The sequence below is a fragment of the Boleophthalmus pectinirostris genome, unplaced genomic scaffold, assembly GCF_026225935.1.
Source record: "Boleophthalmus pectinirostris isolate CB_2022bp ecotype Guang Dong unplaced genomic scaffold, ASM2622593v1 HiC_scaffold_22, whole genome shotgun sequence".
NCBI lineage: Eukaryota > Metazoa > Chordata > Actinopteri > Gobiiformes > Gobiidae > Boleophthalmus > Boleophthalmus pectinirostris.
Genome location: NW_026571190.1, coordinates 30,977,112 through 31,003,088, shown reverse-complemented (window position 1 = coordinate 31,003,088; position 25,977 = coordinate 30,977,112). Strand labels below are relative to the sequence as shown.

The 25,977-nt window shown below is 39.3% G+C and overlaps 1 protein-coding gene and 1 long non-coding RNA gene across 2 annotated transcripts; both read left to right on the top strand.

The window, feature by feature from the left end:
• Positions 1–4,222: 4,222 nt before the first annotated feature.
• On the top strand, positions 4,223–4,669 carry LOC129410265 (uncharacterized). Its single transcript, XR_008632804.1, has 3 exons — positions 4,223–4,334; positions 4,413–4,485; positions 4,592–4,669. It is a non-coding gene; the product is annotated as an uncharacterized LOC129410265 (long non-coding RNA).
• Positions 4,670–23,043: 18,374 nt separating this feature from the next.
• On the top strand, positions 23,044–25,096 carry LOC110165264 (early growth response protein 1). The gene is made up of 2 exons (XM_020930431.2): positions 23,044–23,314; positions 23,718–25,096. The coding sequence occupies exons 1-2, from the start codon at positions 23,164–23,166 to the stop codon at positions 24,905–24,907; spliced, it is 1,341 nt and encodes a 446-aa protein (XP_020786090.2). The 5' UTR covers positions 23,044–23,163; the 3' UTR covers positions 24,908–25,096.
• Positions 25,097–25,977: the final 881 nt, after the last annotated feature.

Below are 25,977 nucleotides of genomic sequence, written 5' to 3'. Positions count from 1 at the left end.
ACACTGATGGTCCCTTTTACTCCCTGACATTAGCTGACATATATTCACTCAGAACCACACAGGGCAGGTTTTCTAAATACTTGATATAAAACGTTGCACCTGGCTGTTAGTTTGTCTGTGTCTCTGTTGGGTTCCAACCTGGACTTTTATGAGTCCTTTCAATGGGCTAAATGTGCAGTTGTATAGTAGAAAGCTCAGTGCATTGAAGAGGCTAAAAATAGTTGTCGTCAGTTTGCAGAGCTGCAGTACAACTGAAAAAAAACCTTCATTTGCCCAGTCTCCGTTTGATAATGGAGTGTGTCTGAAGCCTGGAACAATTCATCAGAGTAACTGTGATGAGTTAACTGGACAAACAGAAAAATACACTTTTATTTGTAAATATTCACAAGATATTTCAGACTTTATTTAGTTCAAAACGTATTTAAAAATCTTTGTGTTTAATAGAAATTATTGTTTGACTATTCAACTAATAGAAAATAATCACTGACTAGTTTCAGTTACTAAAATAATAGTTAGTTCCTTGAGAAGATGTAATTAATATATATTTATTTTACGGTGCTATATTACACAAAATGGATTCTTGTGAGCTTTTCACTCACACCTGAAATTGTGTTTTGTTCTGTTCACATGTTTCAGTGACCTTTTATGATTAGTCTGTCTACATCTCTGAAGCTCAAAATACTCTGTTCTACCTTGAGATGTCATGTAGTGGCAATTTCCAAGTTAACAGCTCCTTTTACCTTTAGTTCAGCAGAGACTGGCGGTTGCAAGGCTGAAATTATCCAAATACTGCTTGTGAAAGTATATGGAGTTTAAAACCACAGTGAAGCACTTCTTGTTTTACCACATCACAAGGTGGAACAGAGTGTTTTCCGTTTGAGAGAAGAACTCAGCCTAAATATGCAGGGTTTGTGTGTTAAACGTGTGAAACAAAACACAACTCTGGGTATGTTTGTGATTAGGAAACAACTTTATAACATAGATATAAAATAGTGTAATATATGCCCTTTAAGTATTGATGCATTTTTCCACATAGAAGAAAAAATCCAGTGTCAGTAATCCTATTTTTACTATTTTTACTACCTCGACCTTTGGAAGTCTGGCATATACTGTATTTTTGCCCTGTTAAATTTCCATAATAACCAAATTTCAGCCCTGGAACTGCCCATCTCTTCTGAACAAAAGCTAAGAGGAGCTGTGAACTTGAAAACTACTGCTTCATGACATCACAAGGTGGAACAGAGCATTTTGTCCTATTAATCCACCTGATAATATACAACATTTCAGCTGTAAATCTGCTTTTACTTGATTTTTAGATGAATTTTGACATAGATGAGCCACTTCCTGTACAGTTAACAATGTCCTCTGATCCATTTATTCCTTTGAAGAGAGCAGATTTCTGTCACTAAAGTACTCGCCCCACTCACCCAAGACCCTTTTTTCACAGGGAGACGGGATAATAGGAAAACAGCATCAGAGCTAACTAATGTGACTGCATAATAAACATATGAGTCAGGCCTCATTCACTCACATCCTCCAGAATCGCCCAAACCAACTCTACGGGCTCTGGAGCTGTTAGATTAAGTCGGCTTTCTTCTTATTGTCACTAAATTACTGTTTCATTGTATGCGGTGATTACCATACTGATTTGCAAGCAATTGGATCAGATGCTCTTTCACGATTAAAAACATTTCTACCACTTGACAAGGACACAACTCTCCACATTCAGACTGAGATCAGACTTTGCTCCGAAATGGTTTATTGTTTAGAAATATGGTAGTGTAAATATTCTGTCTACATTGTTTATATTAACCCTTTCCAAACCTATGGGGGAAATTTTAGTACATTTGTCCTCTCCTGGATTCTGATATTAAAACTCCCCCTTTTACCCACTAATGAAGTGTTATACATTATTTTTTTCAGTACAAACTTATTTTACAATCTGCACACTGTAGTTGTGTCATATGTCTGTAATAAAAGCTATAGGACCAGAAATACAAATGAAAAAAGAAAACAGAAAATAAAATTCACATTCTATCATACAAAACACGCAGCAAAAATGTATAAACAACTTTTTAGACATAAGAAATGCTTAATTTAGGGCCTTAGCTACAAAATTGCAAAATATCAAGTCGGTACCTAAACTAAAAATATCCTTATTGCCTCAAAACATACAAAAAAGTGCAATGGCCCGATAACTTTCCTGGTGCCAGTCATGGAAACAGCTGGTGTCAGGTCGAGGGCACAGAGCCACATCACTTCCTGCGTTTCCATGGTGTTTATTACATTTATATTTGTACATTTTGAGTGAACTAAACCTTTCAAATAAAAATAGCAAGGGATGTGCAATTATGCAGACCAAGATGCGTAATTTGAGAAATGAGTGCACTTAGATTGGCTTTTTTAGTTGTTACGTACACAGACACTCAGAGCCATGTCAACTATCTTGACTCAGTCTCAGCTTTTCAAGGAAAAACAAAAGTAAGGTTTTATCTTTTATGGTTGGAAAGTTATGCACGGTTATATAAAACATCTTCCCAGGTGTTGTATACGATACCATTGGTCTGGAAGGGTTAATGTGGTTTTAAACTCTCTCAAGCAAAGGAGGAATACAGTTCTGTTTGAGAGATTAGATGAACAAGTTTCTCAAGACTTTACTCTTTTTGAAGGCTGAAGGTCGAGACATGCTCAGGTAATTTGATTTTACAGGTTTGAATCTGTAAATGTACACAGTATAATATGAAGTGCTTCACCTAAAGAGTTACAGCCCTGCTTCAGTATTTTAATTTAACTTAATTTACAGAGTTTGTCAAACAGTGGGCAGAGTCTGTGCTGACACTGTGTAAGTAAAATATCAGAATTTGGTCCATAGACTGTCCCTCGTCATTGACTTGATAAGAGTCAATTCTGTATTGTCCTGTGTTTGGAGCCTGATTCATTAGCCGGTTTCACTTCATAGAAACTGTCTGACCTCGCAGCATTAGAATCTATTCCCTCGACAGTAGGTGGGTACTTTTTTTTATTAAACCAGTTGCTGCTATTTGGTTGTGATGTATGTAATGCTCCGCTAATGGGACTAACTGGTATATGAAGCTTTTCCCAAATCCTGTAGGAAGAAGGGCAATAACGTCTTTCCCCTTGATCAAATTCACCAAACATTCTTTTTGTTCCGGCTTTAAATCCTCGATCTTGGGAATTGTTGCCAACACAGAATGTATTGCTCTTCGCTGATTGGCTGGTGCCTGAACTTGCACTTTCAGGGTTTTTGCAAACCGTCTAGTTCTGATTCCTGACCTTGTCGCTGGAGAGAAATGAAACTGAGCAGAGGCACTAGGTGGTGCCAGCCTGGCCACTGTGTTTGCGCCTTGGTGCTAAAAAGAAATGTCCATGTTTACCTACCACCTGTCCCCGGCCATCGCTGTATTGGTGGGTCGAAATTCGAGAATGGGTTGATGTCGTACTCCCTATTACATTGTACTTTGCCATGAAATATCCAAAAGGTAAATTCACAAATGTAATGTACCTAATCATTTCTATCTGTGACCAGACCCACTAACTTTATTGCAACAAAAAGCTGCATAACAATATTCATTTAATAAAAAAATATAAGGTATAAAATATTAAGACCTTATCTGAAAATCAGCAATACTTAGTTGCCTATAAAACATGTGGACTCGTAATAAATACAAAATTATGATCTAAATATGGGACTTTATACCTAAATAAAAGGAAAAAAAAGCTTAATGCGTCTATCAATACCATTACTTTGTTTCCTTACTCACCTATAGAACGTATAAGGAGTGCTCAAAGGTACAGAAACACTGAATATACTTAAAAATGACCCATTATAATACCAAATTATTGCCGGATTTTAATTGTACAGATCTAATCACAGAGCAATTCCAAACTTGGAAATGCCCTCTTATTCCACTGTTGTATTGAATGTAATTACTGGGACTTTGTGCTAGAGGGAGCTAATTATTCAGCCATTTATGAGTGGTAAGAGGCCTTTTAAATACACTTTGGCTGTCATTTTACTTACAGTGGAGAGCTATCTAATTAAAACAGTCAAGGGATAATTGTACTAATGCTTCAATATGATTTTATGATAGCGCTGCATTGTAAGTCAGGAGTTCATTTGTCCCATGGTCAAGTCTGTGATGTACTTGTGTGTTCGGGAGGCAATGTCTGTTTGTATTATTATGTTTTGTTTCAAATTTTTAGGCTGGACGCGCTGGAGATTTTATTGGTATGCCTAGAATGTTCCACGGTATGGCATTAGGCAATCTCCATGGAGGCAAGTGTACATGCCAGATCTGTGGACAGGCGGCCTCGTTGAGTATAAGAATGCATTTTTCATGTTATTTTCAAGCTATAAAAACACCTGTAATTGAATGAATTCATGTTTACAGCCGAAATGTTGAACACTCCTGGCAGGGCAAGTATATCTCCATGGAGTTAAGCAAGCGACGCCACCATTTACAGGTCAGATCTACGAAAAAGGCTACCCTGCTTACAGCATAAGAATGCATTTTTCATGGTATTTTCAAGCTATAAAAACAGCTTTAATTGAATTAATGCATGTTTACAGCCAAAATGAGGAACACTCCCGACAGAGCAAGTATATCTCCATGGAGACAGGCAGCCGACCCCACCATTCAAGCTCAAGTTACAAGTCAGATCTGTGGAGAGTCGATCCCGCTCACAGTAAGAATGCATGTTTCAAAGTATTTACAAGCTATAAAAGCACTTGTAATTGAATGAATGCTGAATGTACCGCCGAAATAGGGAACACTCAGGCAGCTGACTCCACCATTCAAGCTGAAGTTACAAGCCAGATCTCTGGAGAGGTGATCTCACAGTAAGATTACATGGTTCATTGGTATTTTCAAGCTTTAAAAACACCAATAATTGAATGAATGCATGTTTACAGCCGAAATGTGGAACACTCCTGGCAGAGAAAGTATATCTCCATGGAGACAAGTAAGTGACACCACCATTTACAGGTCAGATCTTTGGAAAGGCTACCCTGCTTACACTATAAGAATACATGTTTCATGGTATTTTCACAGTTTTAAAATGCCAGTAATTGAATGAATGCATGTTTACAGCCAAAATGTGGAACACTCCTGGCAGAGCAAGTATATCTCCATGGAGACAAGCAGCCGATCCCACCATTCAAGCTCAAGTTACAAGTCAGATCTGTGGAGAGTTGATCCCGCTCACAGTAAGAATGCATGTTTCAAAGTATTTACAAGCTATAAAAACACTTGTAATTGAATGAATGCTGAATGTACCGCCGAAATAGGGAACACTCCAGGTGACACAAGTATATCTCCATGGAGACAAGCTAGTGGCAGATTCCCTTCCAAAAAAAGTTACATACTGTACCTTTAACTACACACACACATTATAATAATCCACACAATCGTGCCCTAAAATGTGTTGTCAAGATGCTTGTACTGTACCCGTGTTTTCTGCTCCAAATCATGCAGTGCAGCCATTGTTGCACACAGGTCTATCTATGTTATGTAAGTGCCACTATAAATAGGCTCACTCGGGATCTTTTGTCTTTACCTGATTCGCTCTAAGCTCAACAGTTTTTATTTCTGGAGAGAGCCACGGTAAAGCTAGAGCAATGTTAGCGCCCGGGCCGTTTCCATAGTTACTTTTGTTATCCGCGAGCTCTTAACATTCTTCATCTGTTTCCCCTCACATGTGTGCCGTTGTAAGATGTTTGTTTCAATGTGTTTTTGCATGCCACGTAGAGAATGCATTGCGTGAACAGATGAAAACAGTGCTTAGTAATAATTAAAACTCTTGTCATTCAGGGTACTGTTAAAAGAGATTGAGCAGTAAATAGAAGCGTGTGTGTGGGTGCCCATGAGTCACTAGACTAGAATATGTAGACCTATTAACTTCTGCTGGTCAAAAGTACACACAATTAGCACGCTGTTGTGATCAAATATTTTAGTGGAGTGGCTGTTGATGAGATAATGTCATGGTATAGTAGCTTTGAAAGACAGTCTATATTCACAGTGTACTATAGCGTCTAAAAATATATCTTGATTTTTACATGTTACAGGTCAGAGCGGGTTAAGGCAGGTTCAGCAGGTCAAGGTACTGATACACGGAAAACTAATGGTCACATTTTTAGATAGCGCTTTTCCACCTTTAAGAGCTTTACATCAAAGAACCACTCAAACGTTCACATACCAGTGTACGCAGAGACTGGAGGGCGAGGTGGGTTAAGTGTCTTGCCCAATGGCACCGCAACAGCATTCATCTGTGGGAGCTGGAATTGATTCGCCAACATAACATATTAATTTGCAAGGATTTGAATCAGATATTCCTTTACAATTAAAATGTTTTTTTGTTAGTAGAGAAGGAAATTTCAGTTTTTTTTAGAGTGAATTTTTGTTTAATGTTAAAAATATATGGTATTAATATGGAGTTAATATTGTGTCTTCATTGTTCATATTAATCTTAGTGATTTGGTGTCATGATCCAAATGGGGTTGTAGTCTATATCCTTGTTGTTGTTTTGAAAATTTGTTAAAGTTTCTGAGATTGGGAAAATTCTATTTGCTGATGACACAACATTATTTTACTCTGGAAAAGGCATAAAAGAGACCTCTTTTCTTTTACAAGTAAAGTTAACAAAGAGCTAAGAAAAGTAAAATATTGGTTTGATTTAAATAGATTGATTCTGAATGTTAAAAAAAACAAATTTCATTTTATATAATGATAAAAAAGAAAAAAGACAACATAACATTAGAAATAGAATGGGATACAGATTCAAAGAGTAAATTAAACCAAATTTTTAGAGTTATGACTGATGAAGGTCTAGACTGGAGGTCTCATATAAATTACACAAAAGGCAAAATTTCCAAAGCCATTGCCGTTCTGCATAAAGCAAAGTTCTCACTAAATAGTACAGCATTATTAACTTTGTATAACTCTATAATTGTACTATATCTGATGTACTGTGTGGAAATTTGGGGTTCAACATGTAAAACTTCCCTACAACCTTTATTTATTTTACAAAAAAAGGCCTTAAGAATTATCACCAACAGTCACTGTAGAGAGCCATCCAACCCAATATTTGTTCAACTTAAAGGGTTCAAAATGCAGGATATTGTTGACTTAAGTCTCCTCAAAGTCATGTATAAAGCAAAGTGCAATGTATTACCTGTAAATATTCAAAGACTGTTTGAGATGAGAACAAGCCACTACAATTTAAAAGGAACCTACATGTTTAAAAAACCCAGATTCAGAACCAAGGTTATGGAGCGAAGTGTCGCTGTGAAAGGAGTTAACATAAGATTTTTTCTTCTTTCTGCTCCTTTTCATTCATTTCTTGTGTCTGCTGTTGTGACAATGTCGATGTCTTTTTATGCTTTATGAATGAAATAAATAAAATAAACTATTAAATACAATACTATTAATAAATAAACTACTAAATAACTATATAAAATGTTAATAATAATAATAATAATAATAATAATAATAATAATAATAATAATAATAATAATAAAAAGAAATGACTTTCTTTCTGTGTGTAGTTTGCATGTTCTCTTCATGTCTGGGTGCTCTTGTTTTATTTTATTTTTTCTTGGCTTATTTTACCGGTACACTATGTTCTGATTTACAATATGTTATAATGTCATTTCCTCAACTATGTTATTTTCCAGGTATGTTGTTGATGAGGAAACAACATTATAACATGGCACACTGATCAAAAGAGTAAATTTTGTTAATATTGGACCTTTAACTTAAATTATTCAAAACATACACTATAGCCTGATGAGCTATAGTTTTTACAGAAAAATATCTTGACTCAACAGTGTAATTGCCTCATTGAATTCATAAATACAAATAGTGCATAATTTAACCCTCCTTTCGCTCTTTCGCTGACACCCATCCACCCAATCATGTAATATGTATCTTAAACACGGAGCAATTTACACAAAGTGATGTTGATTGTTTTTCTGTTTTTCATTTTGTGCCGGTGCAGACTTAGCTTGGAGGCCAGGAAATCCAAACTGATTAATTGATGAAGTTTAAAGTGGGTGGACACAGGGTGTATGACCTGATTGCGGAAATTGAGAGATTCAGAAGCCAGTGAACTTAGACTCTGTCCCCACAATTTGTATTTGCTCATATTTTACAGACTTTATTGTTCAGGAAAAAATGTTCCCTTTTTGCATTTGACCCATTTTTCAACCAATGCAGTCAGTCAACCTGGGTGAATAAGGTGCACCCATAGACTGTATAAGGCAAGGCAAGTGTAATTGTATAGCACAATTCGTACACAAAGTAATTCAAAGTCCTTTACAGAATAAGAAATACATTAAAATCACAATAAAAACTAATTGAAACATAAATAATCATAAAGATTAAAATTAAAAAAGAGAGACATAAATTAGAGAGAAGAGTAAAAAAAAAGTGAAGTGAGTGTGACGTCACCTGCAGCATTCAGCGCCACTCAAATGAAGCTTGCGATGTTAGAGGTTATAGGTGCAAATTTGGAGCCAGACTCTATACTATGAAGATCTTTTTTTTTTTTTTTTTTTATGGGATTGTGGGCACTCCCTTAGAGATAGGGTGAGGAGCTCGGTCACATGGGAGGAGCTTGGAATAGAGCCGCTGCTCCTCCACGTTGAGAGGAGCTAGCTGAGGTGTCTCAGGCTCCGGATCGGTTCCGGATGCCTCCTGAGCACCTCCCTCAGCGCTCAGATAAACATTTTAAGACCAAAATGAAGAGGCTCACAACAGCAGTTACAGTGAAAGGGACGACAATATTCCAATGTAAGTTTATGGGAGCCAGGGTCAGTAGGAGCCGGAAGAGCCCGCATTCGAACTTGCTATTTGGAAAGCGACAGCTAGAGCCTTATTTATGTCCATATGGGTGCAGCCAGCAATCTTGATCAAAAGTAAATGGTAAATGTTCACATTTTTTTTATAGCACCTTCAAGGCACACAAAGCTCTTTACAGCAAGGAACCACTCACTCACTGACTCACACATTCATACACCAGTGTACACAGAGACTGGGGGCGAGGTGGGTTAAGTGTCTTGCCCAAGTGCCCAAGGACACAACGACAACATTCATATGTGGGAATTGGAATCACACCAGCCAACCTGTGGGTCAGTGGATCTGACCGCTTTACCAGAGATATTTTATTGTCGAGAACAGGATTTGAACCGCCAACCTTCGGATCAGTGGGCTCCACCAGCTGAGCTACTGCCGCCCACTGAGCTCCTGCCGCCATAGCTGGAGGATAACAATTTATATACAGTATTTTTTCTCAGGTTCATGCACAGAGTAAACCCTATCTTTAGGACTTTAGGAAACCTTGAAGCAGTCATCATGACAATGTACTATTTTACAAACAATTCTCAAAACTATGCAGTGTTTGATGCTCTAAGGAGGAGTCTGTCAGGAGATGGGAAAGAGGACAGTCATGTCTATTTTCTAACATTTAAAGTCAGTTTAATCACTTTTTATGTGCAGGTTTGGCTCTTGTTCATTCATTTTGGCCATTTAAGGACTTAAGGCACCTTTGTGCTAAACACTATTTTGTTGTTTTTCTTTGACAATGACAGTAAAATCTTGAAACTTGAATTACAGGAATAAATAGTAATGCTGTGTAGTACAAAGAGTTAGGTAACCACAGGTAGCAGTTGGCTCTCTTCCAATATTTTCTGAACTGTTCTAAGCACGGCTCCGGCAGAGAAGAGGACAAGGAGGGAGCCATGGTGTATGTGAGTGTGTGTACGTGTATATGTGTATGTGTGTGTTGGGGTGTGTGTGTTTGAGTGTGTGTGTGAGTCCACGTTTGTGTGTGGAGGAGTCTGGGGCCATTCCACCATCATGAAAAGCTATAGGTTTTTTCCCTTCTTTTCTCCAGCCCATCTCCTCCCTCTCCGCTGTACAAGCGAAAAGCCGTCTGGGGACCGAAGTGGGCGAGTGCGAAAGTATATTTTTGGATCACACGGGAAACCTTTCTCCACACCACCATCATCACCACAATAACAGGCAATGCAGCCATATACAGTGAGCGGGCCTAGTACCGGGCTTCCCTAACCCACTCCCACTCACAGAGGAAGAGGAACAGTGAATCTACTCTTCGCTTCAAAAGATCCAACCACGCATCCGCCGATTTTTCACTTTTCTTAGTTTACTGTCAATTGCCCGGCCTTTGAATGATGACTCTAACTATGCGAGCTCAACATGACAGAAAGGAGAGAGAGAAAGAGAGAGAGAGGTTGGGAAAAAAATTGCAAGGAAAAAAATTGGCAGGAGAAGCGAGTATCTTGTATTTATAGAAAGTCGTGTTTCCGGCAGAGGTTTTCTGTGCTGCTATAGCTCCCCCAATCCGTTTTTTTGCGGTGTCTTACAGGGACCATTGTATGCTGGTTTGAGACTGTAGATGTTCCCTCTTCTCAACGCCTTGGGGGGAGATTTGGATGTCAGGACCAGATTTGAGGGAGGCAGATGGAACCCTCTCCTATGTCTTGGGCTTTCGTAGGATTTCTGTACAAAAAAAAGCTGTTTTGCATAAGAAATTGAAAGTCCATAACAGCACTGGAGGCAGAATTTAAATTTGTTTAACTAAAGGTTTACATGCACTTAATTAAATCAGTAGTGCAACCTAGCTTTTCGTCATATTTTCAGTTTCATACCTCATTATGGTTTTGGAGTCGAGATTGGGTTTAAAATGCGGAACAGTCTCTGCATCTCAGTTCCTGGTATAGTTCAGCCTTTTCTGTTATTTACTCTTCAAGTGTGTGGGCTGCAAAGTTGGTTGACAGGTTGCCAAGGCATTGAGGCATTTTTTAGATCTATTGTACATGAAATAGTATTGAATCATAAATAAAAAGTTGCTCTAAAAACACATCCATTGTTACTGTTTACGGGTAATTTAGAAATCTAGCAAAGTCTACATGCTTCTTTACGTGCAATTAACATTATAAAAATACTTATACTGTAACTACTGTGCTTTTAAAGGTCCTATGTTAGGCAAAATACATTATTGTGAGCTTTAAGCCACGTTATAATGGTGTTACCTCATTTAAAACATACCCGGAGTTGTGTTTGTTTCATTTACACATGTTTGAATAATCCTTTATTATTAGTCTGTTTATATCTCCAGAGCTCAAAATGCTCTGTTCCACGCCATGATGTCATTTAGTGGTCGTTTCCAAGTTTACAGCTGCCTTTTATCTTCAGCTCAGTGGACACCAGCAATTGATTACAGTGAAGGTGTATGGAGTTTAAAAACACAGTGGAGTACTTTCTAAAGCCTAAATATGCACATTTTTTTGTGTTAAATGTGTGAATGAAACAAAACCAAACCCCAGGTATGTTTTTGATGAGAAAACAACATTATAACATATATCAGAAAATAGCTTAATATGGGACTTTAAACAACCAACTTAGAAATGCAAACTCATCCCTTAGAACACCAGTAAATATGTGAATGGACAAATCAGATATTGATCTCTAATGGTCAATAACAGGGGTTAAAGTCCTCTGCTTAGTTGTAGTAATTCTGTATTTACACATTATTTTGAGATTTTTAGTGAATACAAAACTTTCCAAAGGCCAATTTTTTTGTGTTTTTGTGTGTGTGTGTGTTTTTTTTTATCAGTTTTGTTTCTGATGTTACGAAATCAGTAAAACTCCAGCAGCTAATGTGAACCGCCCTAATTGGGGGTAATCCTATGCATTGGAGGGTCAATAGATGTGTCAATAGGTGAGATTGTACATTGGTCTCTAGGGATCATTTAACAAGCTTTATAGACAGTGGACAACAGTCTGTAAAAAAAATCTATGGTTACAATTTACCCTGTTTTTGTTTAATAATCTGAGCCTTTAAAGTGCCCATATTACAGTATTTTGAGATCTCTGTTTTAATGTTGATTTTTCATCAAAAACATCCCTTGAGTTGTGTTTTGTTTCATTCACACATTTAAGACATAAACCTGCATATTGAGGCTAGTGCTGTGTTTTTAATCTCCGTACATCTTCACTAAAATCTTTAGAGCTCTAAAAGCTTTAAAGATCTAGACAAACTAATATAAAGCATTGTGAATGAGACAAAACACAAATGCAACTCTGTTTTTGATGAGGTAACAGCATTATAACATGTCATAAAGCTCACAAGAGTCCATTTTGTGTAATATTGGATTTTAATTAAAATGTTTTTCCCATATTTAACCGTCTTTTGAAGAGTTTTAGCACTAGTTGCTTCTGCTTTAATATCACTATACACAAATCAAATGAAATGAAGAATATGTAGATTTGTCCTGCCTGCCTCCTCAAATGTTTTGGCTCCCAGCTGCAAACAGAACTCCCACAGCCAGTCCAGGGCACAGCACCACTGAGCTACACACGCACAGGCTTCTGCAGGGTCTAACTCAAACCTCATCAAAAGACTCAAAAAGCAAAATACCATTGACCTGCCAATGTTACCAAAGAGATGTAGAGATCCAAAGCACTCTGTAGTATGAAAAACGAAAGGTCCTATATTATGCAAAATTGACTTAAGACATGTTAAAATGTTGCATCATCAAAAACAAACCTGGAGTTATGTTTTGTTTCATTCACACGTTTGTGAGTAACCCTTTATTAATGTTATTAACTATAACTATAGTTAGAGCAGCATTTTTGGTTTCAATAAAAGGTAATTGAAGAATTGAAAAAAAAAAAAAAGGTCTCATATCTTCACAAAAAGTCTGTGTCAAATATTTTCTGTCACCATGCTATATTTATTTTAAGATCAAACATTTTTGGTTTGTGTGTGAAAGGAGCTTTTAATGCACAAGACTTTTTTCTGGTATTTAGTATTATAATATTACATATGCAGATCACAATTTTATATCTGTTCACTGTAAATGGCAATATTTTTCTAAAGGTCCATTCACTTCTTCAAACCCGCAGGACTGATCATTTGGTAATTGTTCATTTATCTGTATCCCAACAACTCCCAACAAGCCCCAACAACTCCAAACACAATTTAATGAAGACTCCAAACCGAAGGTGTATGCAGTCTGATCTATGTTATAATGTTGTTTCCTCATCAAAATGCATACCCTAGAGTTGTGTTTTGTTTCATTCACACATGTTTAACACACAGACCCTGCATATTTAGGCTGTGTTGGTCTCTCAAATGGAAAAAAAAAAAACACACACTCTGTTTCACCTTGTGATGTCATGTAAAAATGGAAGTGCCCCTCTGTTTTTTTCATTATAATCTTATGGATGATTTCAGCCTGGAATTGCTAACCTCTACTGAACAAAACATAAAAGGTAGCTGTTAACTTGAAAACTACCACTTCATGAAATCACAAGGCGGAACAGAGCATTTTGAGCTTTGGAAATGTAGACAGACTAATAAATGATAACTCTCTCTCTCGTGAAGGTGTGTGGAGTTTAAAAGCACAGTGGACTGCTTTACCATATGGCATCACAGGGTGGAACAGAGTGTTTTAACTCAAAATATGCAGAATTTGTGTGTTAAACCTGTGTGAATGAAACAAAACACAACTCCAGGTATTTTTTTTTTGATGAGGGAACAGCTTTATAACATGGCTTAAACCTCACAAGAATCCTTTTTGTGTAATATAGGACCTTTAACTGCTTAATGCTTATATTTAACTGCAAATTAGCTGCTATTTTGATGTTTGTAAGTATTTCCTTGAATTACCTGTAATCAAAATTAATACTAAATTTGAGAAGCCTGAAATATTCCTTACTGCGTTTCTCCATAATTCTATCATTAACCTCTCCATTGGATTAGTAAAGTCGTTTTATGTCCTTTTTCAATGCAAGTCTTTTTTTCTTAGCAGTAACTGTAGCTGCTTAAATATACTGCGTCCTTACCTCTAAAATAGGCTTTATCTGAAGTCAATGGCATATGACCTTCATACTAACACATCTGCGCATTAAATCATTTCCTTTTCATCTTTCTTCATTTCAAGTCTGTATTCTAACTGGAGTCCCTTCTATAAAGTTCAATATCATTCCCACAATAAGAGAAAAACTTAAACCCACTTATCTCCCGTCATGTATATAGTCCACTCCGCGCTGTAAAGCTGGTAAGTGCTAATATTACATAAACCCATTAGCTGGGCTTTGGCATTTGCTGGAGGAGAGGTTAGCCACGCCGCAGTTGTCATTACAGCATCCTGTGATCTGAACTCTTGTGTGATCAGATTGGTTTTAATAGACTCTGGGATTTACTTGAAGGCAGCTCCTGAACGCCAAACATGCGCGAGGCCTGGAATTAGCGAGCACATTTGAGGTGAAAGCGATTTGTTCCGGAGAATGTCACCGCGATGCTGAAAGAGCTTATAGACTATTATCACAGAGGCTTTAAAAAGATGACAGGGCAGCCATCACGCAACATCTCTTTGATACGTTTCTCCAGGAGTGCGTACAATAGAAGACAACATCAGACTGGAGTAGTTTCGAGAGAAAGGAGAATGTTGAAAATGTCCAATAATCACAGGCTTCTTGTTCGTCTGTCTGTAACACATCACAGTGAAATGTCATATAGTTAGAGCAGCGTTTTGGGTTTCAATAAAAGGTAATTGAAGTTAAAAAAAAAAAAAAAAAAGACTCATACCTTCACTCAAAGTCTATGTCAAATATGTTCTGTCACCATGCTATATTTAATTTAAGAATTTAAGATAGAACGTTTTTGGTTTGTGTGTGAAAGGTGAAAGGCACTTTTAATACACAAGATTTTTTCTGGTATTTAGTATTATAATATTACATATACAGATCCCAATTTTATATCTATTCATTGTAAACTGCAATATTGTTCTAAAGGTCCATTCACTTCTTGTTCAAAACTGTAGGACTAATCATTTGATAATTGATCATTTAACTGTAAACCCCAACAATCCTATAACCCCCAACAATACATAATTTAATGAAGACTCCGAACCTCCAACAAAACTACATCCCTATAACCCAACAACAACGCCCAGTCAAACGTTTAATGACTGTTTATTGCCCTTTATTAATCTTTTAATTGTTTTAATGTTTGCTGAAATGTGTAAATTTGAACTACATGGACACCTGAATTTCTCGTGATCAATAAAGTACTCTATCTAGCTAACTCCCAACAACCCTATAACACCCAACTAATCAATAACCACCAACAACCCAACAACCCCCCAGCACCCCCCAAACAACCCCCAACAATTGAACAACCCCTAAAACAAACCCCAACAATCCCCAACAACAACCCCAAAACAATCCCTAAAACCCCCAATCTTCCTACAATCGAACAACCCCAACAACACCCCGAACAATCCCTAACAACCCCCAAACAATCCAAAAATAACTTCCAACAATAAAACAACCCCAACAACCCTATAACCGAACAACCCCCAACAACCCAGCAACTCCCAACAGCCCCCAACAACCCCCAGCAGCTCCCAAACAGCCCCCCAAAAATCGAACAACCCCAACAAACCCCCAAAAATCCCTAACAATCCCCAAACAATCTAAAACAACTTCCTACAATCGAACAACCCCAACAAACCCCCAACAATCCCTAACAACCCCCAAACAATCTAAAATAACTTCCAACAATAAAACAACCCCAACATCCCCCAACAACCCAACAATCCCCCAGCATTCTTCAAACAACCTCTAACAATCGAACAACCCCTACAAACCCCCAACCATCCCTAACAAACCCCTAAAACAATCTAAAACAACTTCCAACAATAGAACAACCCCAACAACCACCAAAACTCAACAACCCCCAGCATCCTCCAAACAGCCCCCAACAATCCCTAAAAACCCCCAAACAATCTAAAACAACTTCCTACAATCGAACAATCCCTAACAACCCCCAAACAATCCAAAATAACTTCCAACAATAAAACAACCCCAACAACCCTATAACCGAACAACTCCCAACAACCCAGCAACTCCCAACAACCCCCAGCAGCTCCCAAACAGCCCCCCCAAAATCGAACAACCCCAACAAACTCCCAAAAATCCCTAACAATCCCCAAACAATCTAAAACAACCCCAACAAACCCCAACAATCCCCAACAACCCAACAATTCCCAGCAACCCCCAAACAACCCCCAACAATTAAACAACCCCAACAATCCCTATAATCCAACAATCCTATAATCCAAGAACCCCCAGTAACCCTATAATCCAACAACCTCCAACAAGTCCCAACAATCCCCAACAACCCCCAACAACCTTATAACCCCCAATAACCCAACAAGCCCCAACAACCCCAAAACCCAACAACCCAACAACTCCCATCAAATCCCAACAACTCCCAAGAATCCTATGACCCCCAACAACTCAACAACCCAACAACCAGTGTTGGGAAGGTTACTTTTAAAATGTAATCCCCTACAGATTACAGATTACACACCCCAAAATGTAATTTGTAACGTAATCCATTAAATTACTTAAAGTGAGTAACGTAATCTGATTACTTTGGATTACTTGATATTGTCATGTTTTTTTAAACGACATGAATGTAGCAACCACATTCTCAAAATTCTTGTTTGTTGTCTTCAAATTGTCTGAGCCCAAGTCTCCATGAATAAGCAACTGTTTGCTGTAGAGAAACAAAGACCAGGATATCTTAAAATAAGAGGTTTTGTCTGTTAAAAGACAGTAACAAGATAAGCCTTTCCTTCACCAGATTAAAAAATATTATTGATAGAGAAATTATTTTTTATATGAGATCACCTTAAATTATGTCAACCTACTGTTAGGTGTCATGTTGTTTAGACCTGGTTTAGTCCTGGTTTAGTCCTGGTTTAGTCCTGATTTTTAGACCTGGTCTAGACCTGGTCTTTAGTTCTGGTTTAGTCGTGGTTTAGTCCTAGTTTAAACCTGGTTCAGTCCTGCTTTAGTCCTGGTTTAGTCCTGTATTAGTCCTGGTTTAGTCCTGGTGTTAGTTCTGGTTTAGAGGCGCACAGGAGGAAGCGCGGTTTATGCGAGAAAACACGGTCCACACGCGGCGCACGAGACGGCGGTGTCCGCGCTGTAACTACGGAAGGAGACGTGGTCCGCGGGTTCTCAGGTTGATGACGATGATGAAGGTGTGTGTGTGTGTTTGTGTTTGTTTGTATGTGTTTGTGTGTTTGTGTTTGTGTGTGTGTCCCCTCATGTCGCAGGTCATTATAGGACAGTAGTGCAGATATTGTGAGTCTATGCAGGTTGTTTTCACCAGTGCCATTAGCTCCGGTTTCACATTTAAGTTGTAGGCGATTTTATATATATATATATATATATATATTATATATATATATATATATATATATATATATATATATATATATATATATATATATATATATATATATATATATATATCTCACATCAGGAGAAGAATTTCCAAGACACAAATGCGTTTTTACCAATGCCCTGCTGCTTCCACTGTGTGACCGACATCGCCAACTTTAACATGACGTTTCCATCGCTCTTACTGTCGCGTTCTGTTTGGGCTTCAGGCAATGAGTGAAATTACCGAAATAAAAAAATAAATAAATGGGATGTAGCACAAAATGTGAAAACAGGAAAATACCGCCTTGTAATCCACTTATTTCAGCAAAGTAACTGTAATCCAATTACCACTCATTGAAACAGTAACTGTAACGGAATACAGTTACTCATAATTTGTACTCTGATTACGTAACGGCGGTACATGTAATCTGTTACTCCCCAACACTGCCAACAACACTATAACTCCCAACAACCCAACATCTCCAAACAACCCCAAACAACCCCCAACAACCCAACAACTCCCAACAACCCCTAACAATCCCTAACAACTCCCAAACATTCTAAAACAACTTCTAACAATCGAGCAACCCCAATAACCCCCAACAACCCTATAACCCAACAACCTCCAACAACCCAACAACTCCTAAATAATCTAAAACAACGTCTAACAATCAATCCCAAGAAACCCCAACAACTCCCAACAACCTCCAACAACCCCTTAACAACCCCCAACAATCAAACAACCCCAACAAACCCTATAATCCAACAACCCGCAACAACTCTATAACCCACAATAACCTAACATGGCCCAACAACCCCATCAAATCTCAACAACTCCCAAGAACCCTATGAAACTCAGCTACCCAACATCTCCCAACAACCCCAAACAACCCTATAACCCAATAACCCCAAACAACTCCCAACAGCCCAACATCTCCCAAACATTCTAAAACAACTTTGAACAATTGAACAACTCTCAACAACCCCTAACAACCCTACAACCCCAAACAACCCTATAACCCCAAACAACCCCCAACAACCCCTAACAACTCCCAAACATTCTAAAACAACTTCTAAGAACCCAGCAACTTCCAACAACCCCAAACAAGTCTATAATGCCAAACAACCCCCAACAAATCTCAACAACCGCCAACAATCCCTAACAACTCCCAAACATTCTAAAACAACTTCTAACAATCCAACAACCCCAACAACCCAACAACTCTCAACAACCCCCAACAAGCCTATAACCCAACAACCCCCAAAACTCCCAACAACTCCTGAACAATCTAAAACAACTTCCAACAATCGATCAACCCCAACAAATCCCAACAACTCCTAACAACCCCCAACAATCCCTAACAACCCCCAAACATTCTAAAACAACTTCTAACAATCGAACAACCCGACGACACCCAACAGCCCCCATCAACCCAGCAACTCCTAAACAATCTAAAACAACTTCCAACAAATCGAACAACCCCACCAAATCCAAACAAGTCACAATGACTCAACAAGGACGGAATGTTGCATGCATGTGTGCGGAGACCTAAGCCATAAGCATCACGTCAGAAATAAATAAGATCCACTAGATACAGTAAGTGTCGCTGACATAACTACTATTGTGATCTTGCATTGATATCAAAGTGCTGCATTTAAAATCATTTGCCCACCACTGACCTTTCATGAATAATTACAGCACTATTTACAGCTAAAGAAAGAATGAAAGAGTTAAATCATAATGAACAAATATTAAAGAATGTGAAAGACCACCTATTGTGCTTGTGTCTGCTACATAGTTATAATCAGTGACTGCTGTGGATCATTTTTTCACATTTGAAATCGCAGAAATTGTTAGAAAACTGTGGTACCCAAGGGGAGCTGACATCGCTGCTAACGTCATCACAACAAAGTTTTGGCAACCCTGATGACAGCTGATGATCACACTAGTGGATTTTTTATTTATTTTTTTCATATGCACCAAAATGACTTTGCGATGCTGCCGAATCCTATGTGTATTACAGATTAAGAGAATTAAATTTGGAGAACAAAGTAAGTACAGAGCATTGGACGTTTACCTATAGCGGTGAAAACAGGGGCTGATCAGCATTATGAAAATGAAAATAAGCATTTAAAGATTGCTCAGACATGCATAAATCACTCTAAACACAACTTTGGGTGAGTAAATGGTGAGGGGAAACATCTATAACATAACTAAAAGCTTTCAAAAGGCCAATTAAGGTGTAGTTATTATGTAATGTTACCAATTTACCTTGCAACCCAATGAACAAAACATTATCCTTCACCGGAAGAAATAGAGTCATCGTAAACAGACAATCAATACATCTACACATGGTTTATATAAAACAAGGGACTCAAGTATAAATGGGAACATGAGGGAAAACAAGAAATGCGAATTATATAAACCTTGACAAAGACTTATAAGCACATAGATTAGCACAACATAATGCTACACAGGCCAACACATGCATTATTTTTATGGCTCTGCTTTAAGGCAATATTGTTTTCATCCTCTAACCTGTTTTATTGCAGTGCCAGGGGCTTTTTCAAAACATCCGCCTGATTGTATTTTCAACGCGTTTGCAAATGAGTAACGCAAACCCATCTTAAGTGATTGCAATCCTGAAAGATGACGGTGCTGCTAACTACTGCTTTGAGTCTTGGGTGTGATAGAATTGATTTAAAGAAAAAAATAAAACATGTACTAACAGAAACAGCATTCGGGGGGAAAAAAAATAATGAAAAACCTGGCCTGGCTGTGTTCATGTGTGATTATACTGTGAATGCAACCAGGGAGCTATCCGTGGTCCTGAACCTACAGCCGAATGCCAGAGGTCTGCGTCAGTGCTGCATTCCTTATGAAAGAGTATCGACTTTTTGTAATAGGAAGTGTGACCACAGAGTTCACCCGGCAACAGATCGGCCTGAACCAAGAAGAAGAAAAAAAAGGCTTTAGGGGTTGAAATGTCATGTGAACAGTTGGGTTCAACCAGTGAACACCTCAGGGGTGATATCGACTCCCTTCAATGCTTTTAAAGGCCAAGGGTTGGTTCAGACGGGGAGCTCTGCAGTTATTCTCCCCGGCGGAGCAGAGCGGACACAGGAGAGGTGGCAGATTTGTAAGGGAAAAAAGTGAATCAAATCGGACCAAGGAAAGGTGTTGAGAGTGACTCTGAAAGCGCAGAGCCAGACACAGGCCTAATAGAGATAGAAGCCAAGTTATTAGCTGCACTGCTACATGTCAGACTCTACATTTTTCAGTTCACTCCAGTGGTCCATGTCGATAAATAAATCGTATACCAGAAGTTTAAAAGACAAGTAGAACAAAACCTTTTCCAGACAGGGTATTTTAAAGGTAAGGGCAGTTTCACTGCATATTTGCTAGCACGAAAAGACACCAAATACTGGGTCCAACCAGGTTCACTTAGGTCTTTTATTTTGAAAAGGCCTTCTGTATTACAGTATGTCTTTTTGGCTTGAAATACATTTAGACCCCTGTAAAATTACATTTCAGTTTGACTCTGTATCTGTTGCCCTCAAGTGTGGGGATGGAACATGCTAAAACTGGCAACAGTGGTTTAGTGGTTAAAACGTTCAGACAAGTTCTGTCTTTGTCTTTAATTAGGACACTTCACCCATCTTACCTGATGTGGTGTTTGAGTAAACAGTGATGATTGGAGCTGTTGAGGGACAAGATGACAGCCTAGCTTCAGTAATCTGCCCCATAGCAGCTGTGGCTACAGAAGTAGTTTACGACCATAGAGTGTGGAGTGAATAGATGAACACAGTGCAGTGCTCTGAGAGGCTCTGACAAGCCTGAAAAGTGCATTACAAGTGCAACACATTATATTATCATTAATTGAAATGGACATTTAATTAATTGCCATCTCTTAGCAACATGAAGACAAGAGCTGACATTGCAGCAGTACTTCTTCATCTACAGTGTTGAAACAACATTTTCATCCTCAAGGAAAGCAATGGGTTATTCAAGTTATTCAAACTCAAATGAAACAATACTAAGAAGGATTTTGAAGAGCACCTTTGATACTAACCTGGATCATACAGGTTGAGGCGTGTAGCACATGAATTGAGTTATTTGAGAACTCATGTAGATAGCTAGAATCCATCTTTCTGCGCAAGGTTACTTTATAACATGGACAGAAATGTATTTAGCAGAATGTGATGTCTTTGAGTGAACTCCATATTTCCTTTTCAGGCAGTAAAGGTAAAGGTGGACACACAGACGAGACACATAAAGGCCAGTGACCTGGACCAGCAGTTTGATTGAAGTAATAACTTGGCTCTACAGGAAATCTTTGATTCTCATATGCATTTCTTACATTACCTGGAGAACATTTGAAGCGTCCTTGATTTAAACTCTGATGGCTGTCATCTCAACAAAAGACAGACACTTAGGCTTTTAAATGTGTCCCGTCTGTCTGGAGCTCCACTGCGCGCCGTGCACCGCCATTAGCTTGTGTACCCATCTGCATTAGCATTTCCTTAATGAAAAAGAGCCTGTGTGAAAATGCACTTTATTGTACTGTACAGTTCTCGTCTGTGGTGAGACACTGTCACAACACTCTCAGTTTGACAGGAGTTAATGCATTTTTACCACACAATCAAATGTATTATTAAGGATTGCTATTATAAAAAGTAAATCACTATATATACAAAATACTGACAGCATTCACCCAAACTCCAGAGCCACTTTTCATCAAACACTTTCCAAATAAACCAACTTTTTTCGAGATAAAAATCAGCCACACTATGAAATAATTAAGCAATAATACAATTCTCAAAAAATGTGCATATTTACTCAACCCTGAACTGGAATTTTACTTGAGATGATCCGTTGTGTGTCTCATCCATTTTGGGGCAGTACAATGTTTTTCTGGTGAGCTGACTTATAACTTCTAGTTTCACATGAACTGCTCTTTTATTTGTATGTAAAGTGAGTTTGCTGGTGTGTTCAGTTTGCTTTTGTGTGATTGTTGCTGCTTTTTTCTGTTTAACATCAGTCTGCCCAGAGAAAGAAGATGGAAATTAACTACGCTGGCTACAATCTGAAAGGGTTCATATTAGGTTAGTTTCTGGTCTATGTTGTAATATTGTTTCCTCATCAAATACATATCTGGAGTTGTGTTTTGCTGATAAGGTAACAATATTTTAAAGCTTTAAAGAGTCAATTTTGTGTAATATAAGACCTTTAACATGTGCTATCCTTTTACAAATAAATACAATTTGACTTGACATCGTGTTGTAATGACTTTCCTACACTAGTCTAGACTCAGAACCCAAAATAAGAAAGTGCTAATTGATCATTTCATAACATAATAATTAGTACATTTTTGATCCATCCAAATAAAGGTCAAATGTAGTGTTTAGCGCTCGCCACTTGTTGCAACGTCAGACTCGCATCTCTCCGGCAGCTTCGGGAGGACAGTAGAGGAAAGGAGGGGAGAGGGAGGAGAATAGGGGGTACTTCGTCACATCCTCTGTCCATATATGGGCATGAAGTTTTACACGCAGCGGGGAATCCTCTCACTGGAGCTGATGAATGGGGAGGAGGGCCGAGGGAGCTGCCAAAGTGTATATAAGGAGAGGAAAGGGAAGTCGCTCATGTGAAATCCACTGCAAGCAAAAACCTACCTACAGAGGAGAGGAGCGAGCCATCAAGCGAAAGGAATACCAACATCACTCTCGTTTTTTACAACCTTCTGGATCATTTGTTTAAAAAATACCATCAAAGGGAGTTGAAATAAATACTAGCCTTCGCCATTTGCGCCACATCTTCCGCTTTCTACCTCTTTGTACGATTTCTGTGGAGAAACGGACTTCTTCTAAGTGCAGCACTATGTTGAATAATATGGATTTGAACGCAAAAGATTCATTCTACCCTCAGTTTGACAATAGTTCTTCCTTGGGGATGGAGAGCAGCGCGCGCAAAGATAAGCAGGAGGTGTTCGTCGACGCAGAGCGAGGGGTACCTGCCCAGTTTGGCCACGGTGAGTACGCAGCTCTCCAATGGATTTAAACATGATTTTAGGAATGGTTTGATGTGACATTAAGATGAAGTGAATACGTTTGTGGCGGTTTCTACTACTGCGCACTTTGAGACGTGTTGCCAAGCAGTTTAGTGTGCAAATTACGCACGAGTGTTTATGTAACGCTTTTGGCGATATCTGCGCTGGTTTCTGAAGAGTGTATAGGTATTTTGCACATAATATTGAAGTCGAACGTTGAAATGCGCTCATAATGATCCCAAATCTGGTTATGCAAATTACAATTGCAGGGACAATATGTTAAAACGTTTGAGGTGGTGTTTCCCCTGCTAGAAACACTGAAGACCTTAAAATACAAAACAGTCGTGATGACAAAGTTTTTTTTCTATTGTTTTATCTTCAACAGAAGGAGCCCCAGCCACTCTTAAAACTGAAGCTTCCAACTCAGAGTTTGCCTTCAACCCGTGCGAGTGCCCCAAAGAGAGCTACCCCCCCTCCTCGCTCGCCTACTCTGGTAGTTTCTATGTGGAGGCATCTCAGGGGGCGCCGTGCAGCACCGAGACCTTGCTCAACATGATCACAGAGATCGTGGGCATCTCCACCATGCCCCTGACAGACATGCAGCAAACCACCGGCAGCTCCGTGGAAACCAGCAGCGCCACATTTGGGGATCTGAGCGCCAAGAGACACATTTTCACCTGTTCTCCCTCCACGTACACGCAAGAGCAGACGTGCCCCAGTTATACAGAAGAAAAGAAGTCAGAGCCAAAGTCCGAGGCCGCGTCCTTCCCCGTGGTGGTGAAAAACGAGTTCGAGAGCAGCTGTTATGAATGGGGCGCGTTCAGCAGTAAATCCGACTGTCTCGAGAGCACATTCCAGACCGAAACCTTCCCCATGTCCAGTGACTTCCCGCCCGAGCAGCACGTAGACGTCAAGGAACTTTTGGACACGTTCCCCTCCATGTGCCCGAACCCGGACATGGAGTTCAAAGTGGAGGGAGGAATTAAGCAGGAGCCGTGTTTCAATGACACTTGCTCCAGCTACTCGAGCCCGCTGTACAACAGCTACCTGCCGCCTATGGGCCTGTCCTCCAGCCAACCCCCATCAGAACCCCTTTACTCACCGCCAACGCTGCCCTCTACCATTGACTCTATTCTATACTCTTCCCTGTTGCCAGATTCTTTTGCCCAAAGTTACAACTCACGCACTACCAAGACCCCGCGCGCGAGAAAGGCCCCCTCCACATCCCACGGCCCTGCCAAAGAGAAACCCTTCACGTGCCCGATGGAGAGTTGTGACCGGCGCTTTTCGCGCTCGGACGAGCTTAACCGCCATATCCGCATCCACACGGGACACAAGCCATTCCAGTGCCGCATCTGCCTGCGCAGCTTCAGCCGAAGTGACCACCTCACAACCCACACCAGGACTCACACCGGGGAGAAGCCTTTCTCCTGCGACGTCTGCGGCAAACGCTTTGCGCGCAGTGACGAGAGGAAACGGCACGGACGCGTCCACCTCAAACAAAAAGAAAAAATGGAAATAAAGCCACAGGTTTCGACTGGTGCGTGGCCCTTCGCTCTTCCCGAAGGCATATGAGCGCCTCGCTTCAAACGCACTTGACGAGCATCTTTCCGTCTTGGAAGATACGGCCGCTGACTGTAGGTTGGACGGGCCTGAAGTCGCTCACTGACCCTGGGGTTAAAGCAGCGGAGCGGGCCTGTGCTATAGGAGCGGGAAAGTGACCGGCAAAGCTGCTGTGAGCGTCCGCGAGGCAGAGCTCTTTGCTGCGGCGATGCATGACTGCTGTTCAGCACCACTCCATGGGGACAGCTCCAACCTGCTCCTCCGGGCTGGATGTTTGCACTTACACTTAGTACTATCTCATTTAAGATTCCTATTTTCTGCTTCTAGCATTCATAGAGCAATGGTTTGGACAATGTCTCTAAAACTGCATGTTTTTGTTAGTGTTTTTCCTTTAAGCGGAATATCAGCCACTGTCAAGTTTCCCCTTCACTGTAAGTGGAGGCGTTTGACATGAATGTACACTATATTTATGGCTTTGACTAAAGCTGACCCTTTGACCATATTTAGTGTTTTACTTCTTATCATTTGGTTGTCAGTGTTTAGTCACTGTTCTTTGTGTTGTATTACAACTGTTTGGTTTATTACGATTGTGAGAGATATATCATAAATGGGAAATAAATATATTTGTATTACTGTACTGCTTTGTATTTTTATAACTGACTGTATATTTTACATGGATCACATTTGATCATCATTTTTATGGTGAAATGTATTCTAAGTCATTAATAATGTCTTGGTTTTGAGGGCTATTGTATAAGACAATATTTTAAATGTAATGATTTCATATCAGAAACATGTGGCACTTCATTCCATTGGTTGGTTTGATAATAGTACATGGGACTGCTGATGGACTTGTGAAATGGACCCGTATGTTCTCCATTTGAACAGATTGTACAGAGGTTTGTACAGAGCTAGAGGTACTAGCCCACCGCAAACATTGCTTTGGAGTAATGAGGTAGCACACATTGCTGCGAGGTGTGGACTGTCTGTGTTATGAAGAGTGGACGCTCTACACATGTTTCATGAGCAAAAAACATCAGAGACTTTGGTGAAACTGTCACCAACAGGGTACTGCAAAAAGT

What these genes read in the sequence shown, in the direction of transcription:
- LOC110165264 (XM_020930431.2), top strand. Translation starts at nt 23,164, where the DNA reads ATGTTGAATAATATGGATTTGAACGCAAAAGATTCATTCTACCCTCAG. An exon ending in ACCTGCCCAGTTTGGCCACG is followed by an intron (nt 23,315 to 23,717) that starts GTGAGTACGCAG and finishes TATCTTCAACAG; the next exon opens with AAGGAGCCCCAGCCACTCTT.